We start from the raw sequence: 11596 nt of genomic DNA on the forward strand, positions 1-11596 counted from the left end.
TCATGTGTTAAGAAGGAAAGACGATTTCAGAGGCGAAAGGTCATGGAGAGATATAATGCATGAATCTCCGATCAGAAAACCATATTCAAACTCTGTGCAAGGCTAGTTCATGTTATATGGACTTTTCAAACTTAGAGAACTGAAACATCTTAGTAATTAAAGGAAGTAAAATCAACCGAGACCCTGTTAGTAACGGCGAACGAGGAAGGATGTATTTCTTGCTTAATGTTGTTGTATATTCAATGAATATTAATCTTAAATATCACGAGTTCAAGCCTTGGAAACAACCTCTGACAGAAATGCAAGGTAAGGCTGCATATAATACACCCTTTGCGGTACTGGGACCCTTCCCCGAACCCTGCGCATAATGGGAGCTTTAGTGCACCGAGTTGGCCTTTTTTTAACAATAATGCATTGGAAGGTTAATATGCAAAACTACTTGATTCTCTTAAATACACCTTTAACACATAATATGCATTGGTTTGAAAGACACATATCCTGCATTCATTAGTTTGATGTATACATCGAGCGCGATCAGTACATTTGATTATTTGAACAATCTAAAATAACAGTATGGTAAAGGTTAACATTATATTAGTACTACTCTACGTGAGAAAATGATCATCGTACTTATTAATATAACATTAATTTTCGAGTATTCATTCGCAGTTCATCGCAGTTTAAATTGAGAAAAATGTCTTTTGTTGATCAGTTCACACCGTATATCCACTTCTCCGCGTTGCTTGTGTACTTAACCAACTCTTCTGGTTTGAACCATAGCTTGATCTCGTCCTTGGCTGTCTCAGGTCCATCGCTCCCGTGGATAATGTTCCTGCAAAACAACTCATGTCGCTCAGATTCAGACGTCTTAATCTTAATAAATGAACGACGCCTAACTGTACCTTCCAACTACAACAGCTAAGTCACCTCGAATTGTTCCAGGTTCTGACTTCTGTGGATCTGTAGCTCCGATGAGTTTCCGCCCATATTTAATCACTCCTTCGCCTTCCCATACCTAGAATTCGATCTTGGAGTTAGTTAACGCCATATGCTTTAGCGAACGAGTAGAGACTTGAGTTAGACTTGGCTAAATTCGATCTAACCATTGCTACGACAGGGCCGGAGCTAAGAAAACCACATAGGCCATTAAAGAATGGCCTATCTTTCAAGTCATGATAATGCTTCTGAGCAAAATCTTTTTGTGGAACCACAATTTTGATCCCGACTAGCTTGAAACCTTTGCGCTCAAAGCGTGATAGGATTTCTGAAATCTGCAACGGAAAAAGAATTTACGATCGATGCAAGAAGAATGCCAGGCTATTACAGGTTAACGTACCAAGCCCCTTTGCACTCCGTCTGGTTTGATGGCGATGAAGGTGCGCTCCATCTTGTGCGAAAGAAAATTGTCATGTCAGTTGCAACAAAGAATGCAAATACAGTCCAAATATCTTTATAACAGTCATCTTCTATAATACCATTTCACTATAACAACATCTCGCTAAAGCAGTTAACAGACATCTAGACAAACAACGTTGTTATAAAGAGGTTTGACTGTAAGACATGGAAGAGCGAGAACAAGGTATGTACCTCAGCGGCACGTGCTTCTTGTTCCTGGAGCATGTAAGCTGCATAGTAAAGACGGAGAAACAAACAAAATTAGACTCGAGGTTCAGCTTTCCGTGGTAAATCAGAGGTAAATACTGCGATGCCAACCTGCTGCAGGAAGGGCGAGGAGTCCCGGAATCCAACTTGTAGATGAATTCCGGGACTCAGTCCTGCCATATGAAGCTAGAGAAGGGACAACTCCTCTCAACGAAACTGTGGCTGCTGCAGCTGCTGCTCGTCCTCCTGCAGATACGACAAGTCAAGACATACATATTGAGCCTAATGAGCGAAGCCAGGACATTGCAGATAGAAATAGAGGCCGATCTAGGATATACGGACATTGAATGTATTCAGATATAGACATATAGTTTGAGCGCGAAGCGGTAAAGTGTAGCCATAACCACCAGATCATACTTATGTGGAAATTTACACACATAACACACACACATGTATATAATGATCAACAAGCTCAACGCTCCCCGATCACAGATCAAACACATCAACGATACTAAAGGCAATGCACAATTTTACACAGATATACGCACACATCACACACACGCGCACACATATATAGTGATCAACAAGCTCAGCGCTCCCCGATCACAGATCAAACACATCAACGATACTAAAGGCAATGCACAACTTTACACACACACACGAGCTCAAAATGCATGAGAAATGAAATCAATCTGTGCACGTACCACATACACAAAACTTCATATACACGAACAATTAAACGATGAAAACAATAAAGTAATCACAACATTTAAATTGTACGATAAACATAACATATAATTTACCCGAAAAAGCACGAGAACTCGAGTAGAACAGTGACTTTGTAGCTCGTGAAGCAGATCTACAAATCTGAGAATTCATATTTCAAACTAAATTCCGATTCGATACGTAAATATAAGAAGAATAAGAGAGAAAAAGTACAAGTATAATGCACTCTTTTCTTTTTTTGAAGAGTGAAAGAAGGAAGGAATGAATATGTATATATTGATCAGTTAGTTTGAGTGAGCTTTTAAATTGGTTAATACTGGTATCAGTAATGAACACGTGGCATAACTGGAAATGTTGTCGTAACGTGATCAGGAGGTCACAAGTTTGAGCAGTGAAAAAAAAAAAAAACGCTAAGTAAGGTCGCATGCATGCGTACAATAGACCATTATGATCCGAAACAAAGGAAATTAATAATGAACACGTGGGTCCACGCGATGAGTGAGAGAGTGGAAGAGAGAGAGTGTTTGGGCTTTGTCTGGATCAAAATCTGGGCTGAATTAATGAATCTGATTCCTTATTTCATTGTTAGGAAATTCCTGTTTATGTTACTTTTTCCTAGATTTAAACTTGGTTAATTTTGTAATTCATAATTTCATTTTATCATGCTTTAAAATAATGAATTCAAAATTTATTTTTTATTAGAAAAAAAATTATAACTTATACATGTATATTATATATACCGTATATATAGAGAGACACTATTTCTATTAGGGGTGGGGGTGGGCATGATATAATACGGTACGATATTTGAAACTTCGGTATGGTAATTTCGGTATTAGTTTTTAAAAACATTATACTATTACCATACCATATTAATTTGGTATGGTTCAGTATTTTGGTTTCGGTATTTTGCGGTATGGTAATCGGTAACCATAGTTTGTTTAACTTTGACAATATATACTCATATACTAGAGTATTATTACTTTGACTTTTTAAAAGCATGTCTTAATTGTATCATAAAAATGCATTACACATGTAGAAATATTGAAAAAGAAGTACAAACAATTCATTTTATTAGTCAATTACACCAAAAAGACATTTCAATCAAGCTAGAGTAGTGAAAGTTTCAAAATCTACATATTTTTATACTAATACTAAGTATTTTTTTGTGTGTATATATATATATATATTCGGTATTTCAGTATGTCATTTGTAAATATCGTATACCATACCATATACCAAAAAAAATTTTAAATGTATACTATATACCACACCAAATACCATAATACCAAAAACCACGATATCAAAAATTTCGATTCGATATGGTAATTCGATATATACCATACCATGCCCACCCCTAATTTCTATCGAACATATTAGGTTCAGATGAAACCATCGCGAACATGTTATATTTGCCTTTTTTCGAAAATTGCATGCAAAAAAAGTGTTTATATGAAGTTTGAGTTAAAAGCAATTGAAAGATATCTATAAAATAGTTAAAGATTATGGAATAATCATTGTTATTCGTTGATTGCTTGTGACTTGATTCTTGATTCTTTACATCATTATTCATTTTTTTTGGTTTCCCATCCAGTGTCCGGTACCCGTTCTTAGAGCTCGACTAATTCGAATTCGCACCGAGTAAGACCCCATTCGGGGAGTAGCGCTCCCAACAGACTTTTCTCCATGCCCAGGTTCGAACCCTCAACCTCTGATTAAGGGTGGAGCAGCCCTATCCGCTGCACCACAACCCATGTTGGTACATCATTATTCATTAGTATTATACCTTTACCCCTTTGATTTCTATTCTCATTTTTTATTTGCCTGGTTGGTTAGCTTTGGTGAAGTCTTTGCCATGTGACCAGAAGGTCACGAGTTCAAGCCGTGAGGTTGTGTATAATTCCGGCCCCTACCCAAACCCCACACGAAACAGAAGCTTTAGTGCACCAGGCTGCCCTTTTAAATCGAACTTATGCACAAACTCTTTGATGGAACATATGCACAGAAATTTTCAGCTTACCACCACCACCAAAACCAGTGAATTCCCACCAAGTAGGGTCTGGGAGGGTAAAATGTACGCAGTCCATACCGCTACTTCCGAAAAAGTAGAGGCTGTTTTCGATAGACCCCCGACTCAAGATCAAGAATAAAGCAAAGAATATCATCATGCAATGTCTGTAATAACTACAACTGCAATGCTTCAATCCCAGCAAATCGAAGTCGTCTGTAAGTTCTATATGTTTGGGAAACCCGGTGTACAAAGCATCCCGCGTTAGCAAGGTCCTGGAAGGTGTGATCTAGATAGTCTATCATAAGTTCTATAGCCAGATGGTAGAGAATCTTATCATGCAATGTCTGCAAATGGTTACATTCTATACCAAAGAACAAAGTCTATCGATTTATGAGATAGTTCGCCAAATCCAGGTCGCGATAACCATTCCATGCATAACGAATTATTAACAATCACTAGTCAGAAACATCGGTTGCAGTCACTGGTTCCAACAAGTGACACAACAGTTAAAACATAAACACGAAAAAGTAGACATAAGCGCGAAGTCATGAACCGTGTCTTCTCTCTGAATGTAATGAAGTCAGATGCAGCCACCCAACTGTCAAAAGGGAAAAACAATTAGACGGTCGAATGAATTGAAAGCATAACGAAAAAAAGGCCAACACTGCGACTAATTAGAACATCATCTCATTTTCCAGTTGTTGTAGTCCATGTTATACACTGTTGGCGAGAAAATCCTCAATTATGTTGTGCGTTATCCATCATATAACCGCGTCAGGATTCAATGTCAAAGTCTACATCTTACGTTCAGCACGTGCCATGAGAGATACTTACGACAAAAGACAAGTATATATCCGTTTCATGCTCTTCCAATTACACATTTGCTTCCCTAGTAAGAACAATCTCACTCGAATAAACCAACTAAATAGCACACAAGGATGTGGCTTAGTGGTCGATAAGTAGATTGAGAACCATGAGGTCTCAGGTTTAAATCCTGACAGCGGCAAAAAAACACTAGGTGATTTCTTCCTATTTGTTCAAACCTTGGTGGACATAGTTACCCGGTACTCGTGTTGGTGGGAGGTAGTAGGTAGTAGGTACCCCATGAAAGTAGTCGAGGCAAGTGCAAGCTAGTCCGGACATCGTGGCTATGTAAGTATGTTCAAGACTATGTATTATCAGTTGGTACGTACCAAAATGGATTCAATTTCGTCCTGAGTAACTGGTGTTCGTTTGGGTTGGTCGGAAGCCTTTCCTGCAACAGACGTGGTAGATTGGGACCTTGAGAAAAATGTTCGAGGAGCTTCTTCAGCCGCTGGAGTTTTCTGATGTTGGGAATTCTGGGATGTCGAACCTGCAGAACAAAAAGAACCTTCACGTCTAAAAAAAGAAAATATGGAAGTGTACAAGCAAGCAACCGATTTCCAGCTAAATGCGTTAGTAACCAATATAACCATTGATCGTCATGACCATTGAAAACATTGTACCCGTCAACAACCTAATTCTACAAAACAGTAACTTCATACAGCTTTCAAGATCATACTATTTTAGGTGCTCGTCATGCAGGATCTTCCATACTTCAGAACCAAACACTCTATTACGCACTATTAGAATTTAGCTTACCAATATGATGTGATGATCTTCGATCACAAGAATGAGAAAAGATAGAGGGATGATATGGAGCTAAAACGCCACGGAAATGATGGTATTTTAAGGGTGTTCACGGTTTGGACAATATATAACGAAGTGCAGAAACAGTGAGGAAGGAGTAGAGATTAAAGAACACGGAAGAACAAAGAAGAATGGACGGAGAGAAGAATCATGTAATATATCTTAAATGTTATTCATTCAAGACATCTCCAACATACAAGGATCGATAAAAATAGCATCCTTACTTGTGCTATTCCTCAATCTTCGCAGACATGATATCTGCATCAATTTCAACAATGCACTTAACATACCACAACTAATCAGGTAACCAAACCATATCTATGTACTCCCTCAGTCCCTCCGTTTCAATTTCTTTGTCTGGTTTTGACTTTGCATGGACTTTATGAAAGTAAAGAATACTTCCGAAAAATACTCCTCTGGAGAATCTGGCACACATCCCGTTAACAATTTTGAAGAGACCGAGCAACATAGGTGGAATGTACCAAAATACCCTTTAATCTTGTAGTCTTAAACATGACACGTGGAGAGTTAGAATTAAAGAGTTGCCAAAAAAAGGAAAGAGGCATTCTTTATGAAACGGACTAAAACGGAAAGCAAGACAAACAAATTGAAATGGAGGGAGTACTTTGTATTTGTAGCCATGGGGCATTCAGTAAAACCCTGAACCGAAACTGGAGTATTCAGAACGCGTTCTTTCCCTCCTAAACAAGCAGTTCTTAAATATTTCACACCAGCACCTTCCAATAAATCAAGTTTTTACTTGGACAAATTGACTGTAACATAATTAAATGTTATATGTCTAAACCAATAACAACGAGAAGTAAACTTTTTGAGAATAAGAACAAAAAGTAAAATCCAAGGTCATAAGTCATAACCCTTATTGGATACAATTATAGCATCATTTAATACTGTACTAAAATGAGTTTTTCGTCATTGCCTATTTTGTGTCCTAAAGGGTATCTTAAAGGAAGAAACTTACTCCCACATACCGAAATAAAGCGAGTTTTCATAAGAAGATGAATCAAAGGGAAAATAATGATGGCTCTCAGTGCAACTGGATGTTCTAGTGACGTGGTATAAATTCACAAACGAATAAACTTGCAGGGGAATTGCTCCTAGTGAATACCCTTGGATCCCCAACCGAGACTTTCTCAACCAACCGCCACACATAATTAGAAAAACTTTACGAACCCTTTCGAAACTAAGTTCATTTACCAAAACGATCAAATCTAATAAATACTCATCACTCAAAGCAACATTAAGGATCCTGAACCACCATCCACTCCAACCCCGTCTTTCTTATGAGCAACTCTTTCACTAAGCACAACTATAAGTAAACAAAGAAAGCAATGAATCAACTTTGCTTCGACCCAAACTAGGACTGGGTTTGGGTACGTGAATCGTCTATACCATTAACATTGAATAAAGAGAATTTTTCATACGAAAATGAATGGAAGGGAAAAGAACGATGCTTCCTTTTTGTTAAACTATTCACAATTTCCTTCTCGTTTCTAGTCAATAATGACTCGTAATGCACTCATGTATTCTACTAGTGTGGTATAAATTCACAGAAGAATTAACTTGAGTGCCTCCGTGGAAACTAAACACAACTATACCTAAACAAAAAGCAATCAACTTTGCTTCAGCCACAAACTAATTGCAGTCAACTATACGAATCCTCTATACCATTCTGCACTAAAACGAAAGCCAAAACTGAATTAGCAAAAAAATCAAACAAATCAAGAATCCATCAACATATTCTATGTACCCTTTCGAAATTAAGCTCATATACCATAACAATCAAATCTAATAAACACTCATCACTTGAAGCAAGATTATTGATCTTGAACCACCACCACCCTCCCCCCCCTCCCTCTTCCTCACCAACTATTCCTTCACAGCTATATCCACTTAATTGAAACTGAACACAAGTAAAAGTTAACAAAAAGCAATCAAACAATCAACTTTGCTTCAACACAATCTGGACTGTGATGGGTCTTAAAAGATCTGATAGTTTGTGAGCTCCTAGGGAGGAATAAAAACAAAAACAAAAACAATAAAAAGAAAAAAACTAATAATTGGGGGTCCAAAAAAACCATCAAGAATCCACCAACATATTAGCTACAACAACAACAACAAAACAGAAAAAAAAAAAATCAAGAATCCACCAATATATTAGCAAAAAAAAAAAAATCAAGAATCCATCAACATATTAGCTAAATAACAATTCACAAATCAAGAACACAACAACATATCAGAAAAAAAAAAAAAAAAAAATCAAGAATCCACCAATATACTAGCAACAAAAAATCAAGAATCCATCAACATATTACCTAAATAATAATTAACAAATCAAGAACACACCAACATATTATCTAAAAAATAATTAACAAATCAAGATTCCACCAACATATCAGCAAAAAACATAAAATAATATTAAGCATAAATATATATAAATAGAGGAAGATGGGGGCATGTGTACCAGAAGGCTTAGAGTGCCTTTGTGGGAACTTGATGCGTGGGATTCTCTTCATTGCTTGAACTCCACCACCCATTCTTGCTTGCTTTCTTCTTCAATTGTTCTAAGAGAAAAAGTCTATATGACAATTGAAAATAATCAAACAAATTTCTAAAGAAAAAGAAAAAAAACGTAGTAAATGTAATTACAAGTATAGCCACTTTTAGAAATATAGCCCCTCTTTATAAAGTTGCTAGGAATAGCCATTTAAAATATATTTATGCTTCGCGGAAATAGAGGGGTGTTTTGAATATATCATCTTTTAAATATAATAAATATTTTGCTTTGAAAATGTAATTAGTGATGTATTGTATTTAAATTAAGAGTAAACTGGATAAAAATAGGTAAATTATTTATTGAATTTTTTAAAACTGTACAAGTATTGTTGAACATCACAAAATAAAAAAAGTGGACGAGTAAAGATGGATAGAGGGAGTAACATAGTAGGCGGCTCGATGCGCTAAAACTCTCATTATGCGTGAGATTCAAGAGTCTATTGCATGCAATCTTACTATGTATTTCTGCAAGAGGTTATTTATAAATATCGGAAAGACGCTAGGCAAAAAGGTTAGTAAGAATAGGAATTATTAGATTTCATGCATCGGAGGGAGAAGCTGCATCGGGATGAGGGAATTGTTTCTATGTTTTTCCCAGATAATGCGGGTTAAAAGTGAAGCTATCGGGCCTAAGGCAAAAGGCTTTGTTCGACTCGATAGGTGGCAGACTCAGAACAAGAGGATAAAGACAAGGGGAAGTTTAGTTATTAAGTTCCTTTATTAAGGTAAGGATGAGATAAAGCGCTATCGCATACCCCGGGGTAATCATCACCATCTGCACCTCACATCTCGACACTGTAGAACGTGTAACCCGCCTGATGCTCCATTCAACTATTTTCCTTTAATTCGTAGCAACAAAGAACGCAGCAGTGAGGGACAACCCGCTCATACAGCCAGCAGGGAAGATACAACAGTCGCAACCTACTTTGATTCAAAAGGATAATGCCCAACACTTGGGTTGAACATCGAACTATCTGAAATTATCAACAGAAAATCAAAAAAAAAAAAAAAAGACAAAAAATTACTTAAAAGGGGAAGTAACTCAATTATTCAATATATAGAATATTACATTACAAAACAAATTAAACCAATAAAAGAAAATATAAAAAAATGTATATGTATATGTATGTTTTTGTTTTATTTCACGATCCCGATCTAAGTTGTTCTGACTCTTCAAATACGATATCGCCATGTCTAATACGTGTCAAATCCTTCAAAAATGCACGTACTTTTGAATCATCCGATAGATACTTCATGACATTTTCGAAGAGTCCGAGTAACTTATCTCCTGAATTTCTGGACTCTCTGTAATACTTTCTAAAGAAGGTTTCCACTTATAATTATCTCTTTTTTTTCTTTCAATTTCTTCCAATAATTCATCCAAATTTTTCCCTTCATTGAGTTTTAATTGCACCAATAAAATCTCCAATTCTTCTTTACTCAAAACTATCTTTATTCTCATAAAATTATTTTTATTATTTCCATTTTTCTCCACCACATTTTCTCTTTGATTCTCTATTATTTCTTCTTCTTCTTCTCTTTGTAATAAACATTTTTCCATACAATTTCCCATTAATATTTTTGTTGATTTCTAATGAGAAAATTGAAGATTTTTGAAGCAAAGAAGAGAAATAAAACACAATAATTTAGAGAGAGAGAGAGGAGAGAGAGAGAATGTGAAGTGAGTATGTAGTATAGTGCATGTGTTATGGTTGATTAATTAGACTTTTTATAGAGAAATAATAAAACACATATGGAATAAAATAATTGAATTTTAAGTACAAATTTTTGCTAATATAAATATAAATAACTTTTATGTTATCAGATTATTTTTATCTGTTCTATTAGATAGTAATATATTTTATTTTTAAAATTCTAAATCTCATATTTTAAGAATTTTCTTTTGGTTGAGAAGGGAATTTGTTGTCACAATCGTTCAAGTGCATATGAGGTAAATCCTGCTCGAATGCAATAATCCGTAAATTACACAAGATAAATAAACCATATTTGAGAAATCCATTGACCAAGAAAACCTACAAAAAAATTTATATTAACGGTACATAAAAAAATTTAGACTCTAAAATAATATGTGTTGAGCTCTAAAAATGACTCCCAAAATGAAATTTTTGGGATTAAATTCAGATTAGTTGAATTTCAAAATGAACTTCGAATATCGAATGAAAACACATAAAAATGATTATTAAATATGATTAATTAACTAATTAATTAATGAAATTCATGTTTTTACATTATAATATATACTGTAATTCTGAAAATAGAGCAACAATTTAATACATAAATAACTTGTCGATTTGTATTAAATGATATGATATTTTTTTATACTGATTGTATATATAACTTAAATTCTTTCGAAAATAATTATTGTCCATATATTGCCAACTATATCACACGTCCTTCCAGGTCATGTTAGACCATAGTACGTACCATGTTGCATCAATGGTCTAATTTATATAAAATAAATAATAAATAAGTATTATTTTCGTCTTAATTTACGTGACATTATCTGAGACATGCATGCAAATCAAAAGAGAAAAAAAAAAGGCTAGAAGAGGTTGTTTTCGACACTATACTTATTGACTTCTTGAGGGTTTTTTTTTTGGCGATTATAAAATCATTAAATACAGTTATCCGTATTATCATAAAATTTTTGTTGACGTTCATATTAAGATATTGGTACTTTTACTGAGTTCAAATTTTAAATTCGTCTCTAAATAAAGCGATAACTAAGATGGAGCTGAGCTATATAATATCATTTTTTATTGATGTATGACATAAAACTTAAATATAATATTATAAGATAATAATTAATAATTTAAAATATTTAAGAATTATTCCCAAAGTGTATAATATTTTACAATTATGTGATAAATAACTTACTTTTCTACGTGTCAAAAATGTCGGTACTAAGTTTCATGGAAAGTGACTAACATATTGCTAGTCAAACATGTCACATTTTGTCCCTCTTAATATTAAATTATTATTAATAATTTG

At 34.9% G+C, this 11596-nt stretch overlaps 2 protein-coding genes across 4 annotated transcripts; both read right to left on the minus strand.

The window, feature by feature from the left end:
• Window positions 1–473: 473 nt before the first annotated feature.
• LOC107857425 (nucleoside diphosphate kinase IV, chloroplastic/mitochondrial) lies at window positions 474–2606 on the minus strand. 3 transcript variants are annotated; one of them, XM_047402808.1, is made up of 8 exons: window positions 2406–2437; window positions 1779–1848; window positions 1714–1740; window positions 1588–1625; window positions 1337–1387; window positions 1104–1271; window positions 903–1015; window positions 474–832 (listed from the first exon to the last, which is right to left on the minus strand). In XM_047402808.1, exons 2-8 carry the CDS (start codon window positions 1780–1782, stop codon window positions 709–711), a joined length of 525 nt encoding a protein of 174 aa, XP_047258764.1. In that variant the 5' UTR covers window positions 1783–1848; window positions 2406–2437; the 3' UTR covers window positions 474–708. The 3 variants fall into 3 exon arrangements, with proteins under 3 accessions (XP_047258764.1, XP_016557791.2, XP_016557790.2); XM_016702305.2 differs by having other exon boundaries at window positions 928–1015; window positions 1714–1848; window positions 2406–2606; XM_016702304.2 differs by having other exon boundaries at window positions 1714–1848; window positions 2406–2605.
• Window positions 2607–4703: 2097 nt separating this feature from the next.
• LOC107851813 lies at window positions 4704–8768 on the minus strand. Its single transcript, XM_016696913.2, has 3 exons — window positions 8493–8768; window positions 5533–5693; window positions 4704–4937 (listed from the first exon to the last, which is right to left on the minus strand). Exons 1-3 carry the CDS (start codon window positions 8563–8565, stop codon window positions 4920–4922), a joined length of 252 nt encoding a protein of 83 aa, XP_016552399.1. The 5' UTR covers window positions 8566–8768; the 3' UTR covers window positions 4704–4919.
• Between the last annotated feature and the right edge of the window lie 2828 nt (window positions 8769–11596).

Source organism: Capsicum annuum, chromosome 1 (assembly GCF_002878395.1).
Source record: "Capsicum annuum cultivar UCD-10X-F1 chromosome 1, UCD10Xv1.1, whole genome shotgun sequence".
Classification (NCBI taxonomy): Eukaryota; Viridiplantae; Streptophyta; class Magnoliopsida; order Solanales; family Solanaceae; genus Capsicum; species Capsicum annuum.

Excerpts from the sequence above, each read along its gene's own strand:
- LOC107857425 (XM_016702304.2), bottom strand. The coding sequence starts at position 2,481 with ATGAATTCTCAGATTTGTAGATCTGCTTCACGAGCTACAAAGTCACTG. Across the intron at positions 1,388-1,587 it reads AAGAAGCACGTGCCGCTGAG|ATGGAGCGCACCTTCATCGC; the intron begins GTACATACCTTG and ends CTTTCGCACAAG. Across the intron at positions 1,272-1,336 it reads ACGGAGTGCAAAGGGGCTTG|ATTTCAGAAATCCTATCACG; the intron begins GTACGTTAACCT and ends TTTCCGTTGCAG.
- LOC107851813 (XM_016696913.2), bottom strand. The coding sequence starts at position 8,565 with ATGGGTGGTGGAGTTCAAGCAATGAAGAGAATCCCACGCATCAAGTTC. Across the intron at positions 5,694-8,492 it reads AAGGCACTCTAAGCCTTCTG|GTTCGACATCCCAGAATTCC; the intron begins GTACACATGCCC and ends TTTGTTCTGCAG.